At 40.3% G+C, this 7,500-nt stretch overlaps 1 protein-coding gene across 1 annotated transcript; it reads right to left on the reverse strand.

Annotated features, from left to right (window-relative positions):
• Positions 1 to 3,618: 3,618 nt before the first annotated feature.
• On the reverse strand, positions 3,619 to 6,156 carry LOC125024824. The gene has a single exon (XM_047612589.1). It carries the CDS (start codon positions 6,103 to 6,105, stop codon positions 3,619 to 3,621), a length of 2,487 nt encoding a protein of 828 aa, XP_047468545.1. The 5' UTR covers positions 6,106 to 6,156.
• Between the last annotated feature and the right edge of the window lie 1,344 nt (positions 6,157 to 7,500).

Below are 7,500 nucleotides of genomic sequence, written 5' to 3' on the forward strand. Positions count from 1 at the left end.
AGTGCTACATAAGAGATAAATATTTGTGAATCTATAGAGCATATATTAGAACGAAAATCATATTTATCCAAACGTCTCACAAGTATAAACAAATTGAACATTAGACCATGCATATGTGGAGCTTTTAAACTAAAAAAAGAGTGCCAAAAGGTGCCAACTAGGAAACTAGGTTCCATTACTGTGTAAAATGAGTTTATAAGGTCCCATTGGTCGTTGAGAGTGTTACAATAGATGGAAATAGCATCCAGAATAACAATACTCACCCTCTCCCTGAAAAAGACATTAGAAAATGACCAGTAGAAAATGGCTGGTATCACCGTTTCTCCATACACACAAGAAGCCGAGAAATAATGCCTAGTCGCACGGGTAAGACTGTTTTCCACCAAGGAGGTTCACTAAGGAACAGTCAAACCGCCAGTAAAGAGATAAGTATAATCAACCAATCGACAGAAGATCCACCAGATGAACTATGTATTAACGAAGTCTAACTCAAGCGATGGCACCTGAAACGAATGCCGGACGCTGACCCCGCGACCCGTGGCTGCGGTTGGACGAGGGTGCACGCCGGCTTAGGAACCGCAAAGGAATGCGACAGATAGATCCGAAAAATTGCCAAATACAAAATCCCCTTTCTAATTTCCTCTAACCCTAAACCTCGTCATTACCCATTCCAGTGCCATCCTAGTTCCTCCCTTTCCACAGCACCCGCCTCCTTCCCTCAACCCCTCTGCTGCAAACCTACAATTTAAGCACATTATAATGCAGGGCTCATCATAATGGAGTGCATATGCGTCGCATGCAGACACAGTTCAAACGTATGTGTATGAGTATGAGTGCGTATGCTAGGAAATGTGCAAGTGTATGTGTGCGCTTGTGCATGTGTGTATGTGCGTGCGCGTCCATATGTGTGTATGCAAGAGAAGCAATACAAATGCGCGTTTAAATGTATATAGGGGTCGCGTATGCACATATGCGGGCATGTGCATGGAGGTATGTGTGTGTGTACATGTACATGGTTATATTTGTGTATACACATTTACATGTATGCGTATAGTTACGTGTAAGAGTACAAGATGTATGTGCATGTGTGTGTTCCCCTGTTTATACTTGATGGTATATATGTGTATATGTATATAGATATGTGTATGTATATAGATATGTCTATGTACATAGATATGTATATATACATATATATATATATATATATATATATATATATATATATATATATATATATATATATATATATATATATATATATATATATATATATATACACATGTATGTGCATATACATGTACAGGTGTATACATTAAACCCTCCCCTTAATATGCGGGTGTACTCATAAACGTGAGTGTGCATACACGTGTGCGTGTTCAGATGTATGGCTGTATATATGTGTATGTATAGTCATACGTACGTGTACAAGGTGTGCATGGATGTGTTCGCTTTTAGGTAAGTGTGTATATACATATGTATACACATGGAGGTACATATGACGTGCGCATGGCTATGAAAGTGTACGTGTGTATATAAATATACTCTGTATGTGTGTACTTGTCCATGTACACGGCTATTTTTGTGTATATACAGTTATATGTATGCATATAGATGTGTAATAGTACAAGATGTACATGATATGTATGTATGTGTATATACACACATATATGTGTGTATACATATACACACACACTTGTGCGTGTGTCTTTGTATGAATATATATGTATATATGTATATATATATATGTATATATATATATATGTGTGTGTGTGTGTGTGTATGTATGTACACACACACACACACATACACACACACACACACACACACACACACACACACATATATATATATATATATATATATATATATATATATATATATATATATATTGACACAAAGACAAACACAGTAACGTGTTCACAAAGATGAAAGGAAAACAGCCACAGTAAGAAAATGAAATTAAATTGTAACGTTTCGAACTCTTCACAAGTTCCTCTTCAGACGAATAATAAACCAAAATGGATACAAGGAGAGAATTTTGACAAGAATATATAGTGGTTGAGAGACAGAACGAGGCATTCCTTTTTCTGATTGTGAACGTCACCGTTTATGCGATAGCATCCGTTGCGCTAAATTAGATGATGATGTGTTTCTTCAAGTTCGTATGTGTCTTAGATTGCTTAGAGAGGTCACCCCTGCTCAGTTTATTGACGACCTTTTAGCCATTGCAGCGCGTTATATGTTACGAATCACCCGTTGTTAAGAATCACGTTGTATGTTGAATCACCCGTTGTATGTTAAGAAGTCAGTAGTCTCGTCTATGTTTCTGAGAGCATATAGGATTTGTGATAATGTATTTATCGATCGAGAAATTGACGTCATATTTTATACGTTTTCTAAATTAAGATATCCTCGTTTTTTTCTTAAAGCAGGCTCATTCATCTGCGAGATGGAAGTTTTACGCTCATTCCCGTATTACTCAACAGGGTAGTGACAATAATCTTTTAATTATTCCGTATAACCCGTCCCTCGATGAGAAACGACACATGTTTAAAGGCGTTGGAATTGATATTGTTTTTACGTACTCGAACACGTTGCGTAATAGTTTGGTTAAACACAATGCGACTAGCGGTGCTCTGGGGACTTCTCCCGGTATTTATACTATACCCTGTAATGTTTGCCCTAAGTTTTACATAGGTGAGACCGGTAGAGCTTTTGAGAAAAGAATCAGTGAACATAAACGTGACGTTAGATATGCTAGAGATTCAAATGCGTGTTTCGTTCATTTGCGTGATGAAGGTCACCTGCTTAACTGGAAAAAACGCTAAATTAATTCATAAATCAGCTAATTCGTACGAAAGGAAAATTTTAGAATCTCTATTAATTAGAAAAATGCCTAATTTTAACTTGAGTGCTGGTCAATGGGGCTTGGATGACCTTACCTCCTCGTTAGTTAGCAAAGCCTTCCCCAGACTCTTCGACCTTGACCCTCGTCCTGAGACCTGAGTCTACTCGTTCGTTCTGTCTCTCAACCACTATAATTCTATATATTCTTGTCAAAATTATCTCCTTGTATCCATTTTGGTTTATCATTCGTCTAAAGAGGAACTCGTGAAGAGTTCGAAACGTTACAATTTAATTTCATTTTCTTACTGTGGCTGTTTTCCTTTCATATATATATATATATATATATATATATATATATATATATATATATATATATATATGTATGTGCGTATCAGTATATATATGTGAGTGTGCGTGAGTGTGTATGTGATAGACACACACACACACATATGTATTATACATATACATACATATGTACATGCCCACATCTATACATGAACGAAGGAAAGAAAGATGATAGAGAGATAAAAGGAGATAGAAAAAAAGGTGAGGCAGAGAAAAAAAGAGGAAAATATAGAGAGGTGGATAAATATATATATAGAGAGGGGGAGAAAGAGAGAGAGAAAAGGTGTGCGCGAGTATAGGTTTGGATACAATGATGGAAAGTACAACTGCAATATTTCTCTTTATAAAAAGGTTTTTTGATCCATGTCCTTGTATAAGGCAATAATCAAGTTCAATTAAGTCTAAAAAAGTAAAGAAAGCTACACATTACCTTCGAAAAACCTGCTGAAGAGTATCATCGAGGATGCTCCCGCCGGCTCTCGGGTGACGGAAGTCGTGGCGGAGCCTTAGCTCCACCTTCCACGTCGTGTCTATCATCCCCACGAGGACATCCCGCAGGCACGGGATGTCCTCAGGGTCTCCGCTGATAGTCAGATCCAAGAGTGACGGACGTGCATGGCTCAGAACACGCATGAATGCAGCTAAATGGCCGTCGGATATTTCTATGCGTCCCGTGAGATCCATCGCCTTGGCAAGTAATTCGCTCATCGAGCCGTCGCACTTGACCTCGGAGAGCAAGTCCAGCCACTGGGATGTATCACGTATACCAGTGGCCTTGAGTAATTCCACTAGCTCCTTTGATCTTTCCTCTGCCAATGGCTTTCCTCTGAGGTGAAGCAAACCAGTGAGATGAATGAAAATGTTCTGGTACTTAATCAAATTAAGCTTTATATCTTTGTTGTTGTACTTGGCAGCGTCCTTGGTTTCTTCTTCTAGAACACTCTGGATACTAGGCAATTGCCTGGCTGCTTCACGTTGGCATTTTGACAAAAGCAAATTGCATTCACGGAGAAGAGAACTGCTAATGTTTTGAGGAACTTCTTGATAACGCAGAACGTTCTCAATCCCATCTATTATTTCAGGGATGTTTAGTCCCAGTTCATCTGCCATGATGATCTCCATCACATGCATAGCCGCATAAAAATCTTGAAAACCTTTATGGGGAAAACTGTACCTCACGTCATCACCAGTCAGAGAAGTTGCCTGGATAAGGAAGGCTCCAAGAACCTCATTTGCTGGAAGCTTTGGAAGGCGACATGCCTCCTTCAGCCTTTGTACTGAAGGCTTGGACAGAACTACAGCATCCCCACAGTGGTTTATGAAGGCCTCTTTGCAGAGCTTCTTCATTAGCTTCATAACTTTATCTTTCAGTTCAGCACCCTCGACAGTTCTTGTTTCTTCATGGTCAGACAGCCTCTGAAGTAATCTTTTTATGCACAACTCATGTGTCTTTGTGAAGAGTTCTGTCGCTGTGGTCAGACTGTTCACAGCATGTGGATCAAAGAACCATAATATTGTCACGAGGACCAAGTTGAAAGGGAACCGCCAGTGGGCTTGCATCCGGCTGTCTTTCCTTGCCAGATACCGGAGGAGGCCAGAGATGTCTCTGTTCATGGGGCCAGGGTCCTGTAAAGCCTGGCTATAATTTCTTACAAACTCTTCACGTCTGTTCTCTTCTATACCCAAAACCTTGACATGCATAATGTCATAGTTCTCTGGTACATGTCTGTTGAAGTCAGGGACTTTGTTGGGTCGTGTTGTGCAGAGAACAGTTATGTCGTCGGTTCTGCCCATTTCCATGATTTCTCTCAGCACTCTATCTGTTGATGAATGAAGTTCATCGAGCCCATCCACAATGAACATGAGTCTGTTTTGCTGAATGCACTCAATTAGACCATGTTCGCCTTGGACTTTGATTTTAAATTTGGGCATCAAAGAGCCAAGGAGGTGGCCAAGGGAATTTATTTCATCTCGGCACCTACTTAAATATACAAATTCATAATCAGTGAGAGTCTTCATGGAACTAGCACCTGAGGCCCAGTCACTTATCATCTTTCTTGTGAGGGTTGTCTTGCCAACACCCGCAGGCCCTTCGATGAGCAACACGGAACAGTCTTTCCCTTTCTGTTCCCGTCTCTTCTCTGCCTCTGTAAGAAGCTCACTATATTGGATGGACTCATGTGAACCACCCTGCATGATTTCCATCGTGGTGAAGACTTTGTCCACACGCACCTTCGATTTCCCAAGCAAATTCGAAGCTGGTCCAAAACTGGACTCCTTTCTGTAAATCTTCTTCAGCTCCTGTTTCCCTTCGACTTTCACCTGCTGGCGCAGTCTGTCGAGAACCATTCCGTGACAACCTGATGTCTGTGAGGGATTGTCTCTGAGACTGTTGATCTCTTTGTTTAGATCTTCCAATTTACCTTGGATGATATCATCATCTATGTTGTAGATTTCTGCTGCTTTCTTGAGGGCTTTATTGAGCAGATCTCTCAGCTCCTCTATCACCCTAAAAAAGTTTTGGTCATCCACAACAAACCCATCATGGAGGAAATCGTTCCTTTTATTCTTGATGGATGTCACAATCCATTCCATGGTTGCTGAAGGTGTTGTCCACTGACGATCATCCGGAGGTGCCAAGTTATCACAACCGAATATGATGCAGGTGTATAAAAGTGAGACATCAAACGTCGTGATATCACTCTTCTCCATCTTTCTCCTTTGACTCTGATTAAACTTCTTGCGTATTGTTGTCATAGTGATCATCTTCACCTGTATGAGGTACTCGTAAAAGGTCTTGTCAGCCTGCCACTTGGGAGTGCCCGCCTCTAGCACCAACTTGAGCACCTTCTTGCTCGTCTGAGTGGTCATCTCGTATAAGGCGTGGGTCAGCTTGGACTGGGACGGAGCCATTTCGGAGGTGGACGGTGACTGAACGGCTGTAAGAAAACATAAAAATGGGTGTCAGTCTTTCAGTTCAATTGCGGTCTCATTAAAATATCCACATGGCCAATGCTAAACAAAAAAAGACCGCCATAACGGCATAAACAAGCAGACTGAGAGTCGTTCAAATCAATTTAAACTAGATTCTGGTAGGTGTGGAACTCCATCCTCGCCACCAATACACCAGCTATGCTAAGCATCATCCCTAGGTCTTGGCATGAAATTCGCAAGTCATTTCAGCCATCAGAAAGGAGAAAAATATCTTGAATTATTGGAGAAATTGTTTTTCTACAAACAGATTAAGCCATCATTTATCGTAAGAGGACACACCATCCATAGTTATGAGGACGACTCATGAAATCACTGGAATAATTTAGATAAGAGCATGGAAATCCGTCAAAGAGAGATAAATAGATGGATAGATAGACACAGGCAGACATGCATAGAGAGAGAGAGTGGGGGAGAGGCAAAAGGGGAGAGAAGGGGGAGAAAATGAGAAAGACATATATATGTATATAGAAAAAGAGAAAAAGACATGGAAAGAAAGGGAGGAGGAGGGCAGAGAGAATGTGAGTGGGGTGGGGGAGAGAGAGAGAGAGAAAGAAGAAAGAGAAAGAGAGAAGGAGGAAGTGAAAGAGGGGTAGACAAAGAGAGAGCGAATGACTGAGAGAAGAGAGAGAGATGGAGAGGAGAGGGAGGGAGAAAAAGAGGGAGAGAGAATGCGAGATTTAAGGTGGTAGGGAGGAAGTAAGGAAAGTAGGGAGAGGAAGAGGAGAGAGAGATTAGAGGGAGAGAGAGAAGCTGTGTTTGTGTGTTAGAGAGAGAAAGAGAGAGGAAAGAAGGGAGGGGGGGGGGGACAGAAAAAGAGATACATGGATAGATAGATAAATAGAGAGAAGGAAAAGAGGGAGAGAAAATATATTTCCATATACAAATATAGAGAGGGAAAGAGAGAGAGAAAGAAAGGGGGCGGGAGTGTGGGACAAAGAGAAAGAGGAGGAGGGTGGGAGGGAGAGAATGAGAAAGAAATATATATAGAGAGAGGCAGATTGAGAGAGAGAGTAAGGGAGGGTGGCAAGGAGAAAAAAATTGTGAAAGAGAGAGAAGGGAGAGAGGGGAAGTGATAGATTTTTAGAGAAATACCCCTCTCTCTCTCACTCCTCTCTCTTTCTTATCCTCCTTTCTTCTATCTTCATCTTTCTCCTAACCCCTCACACATTGTTTCTCCCTCTCTCTTTTCTTGTATATGTATATATATATATATATATATATATATATATGTATATATATATATATGTATATATATATATATATATATATATATATATATATATATATATATATCTAGTTTTGTCGCTCCTTCAT

Source organism: Penaeus chinensis, unplaced genomic scaffold, assembly GCF_019202785.1.
Source record: "Penaeus chinensis breed Huanghai No. 1 unplaced genomic scaffold, ASM1920278v2 CTG_603, whole genome shotgun sequence".
Classification (NCBI taxonomy): domain Eukaryota; kingdom Metazoa; phylum Arthropoda; class Malacostraca; order Decapoda; family Penaeidae; genus Penaeus; species Penaeus chinensis.

Bases quoted from the DNA above. Each gene is read 5' to 3' on its own strand.
- LOC125024824 (XM_047612589.1), bottom strand. From the start codon at position 6,105: ATGGCTCCGTCCCAGTCCAAGCTGACCCACGCCTTATACGAGATGACC.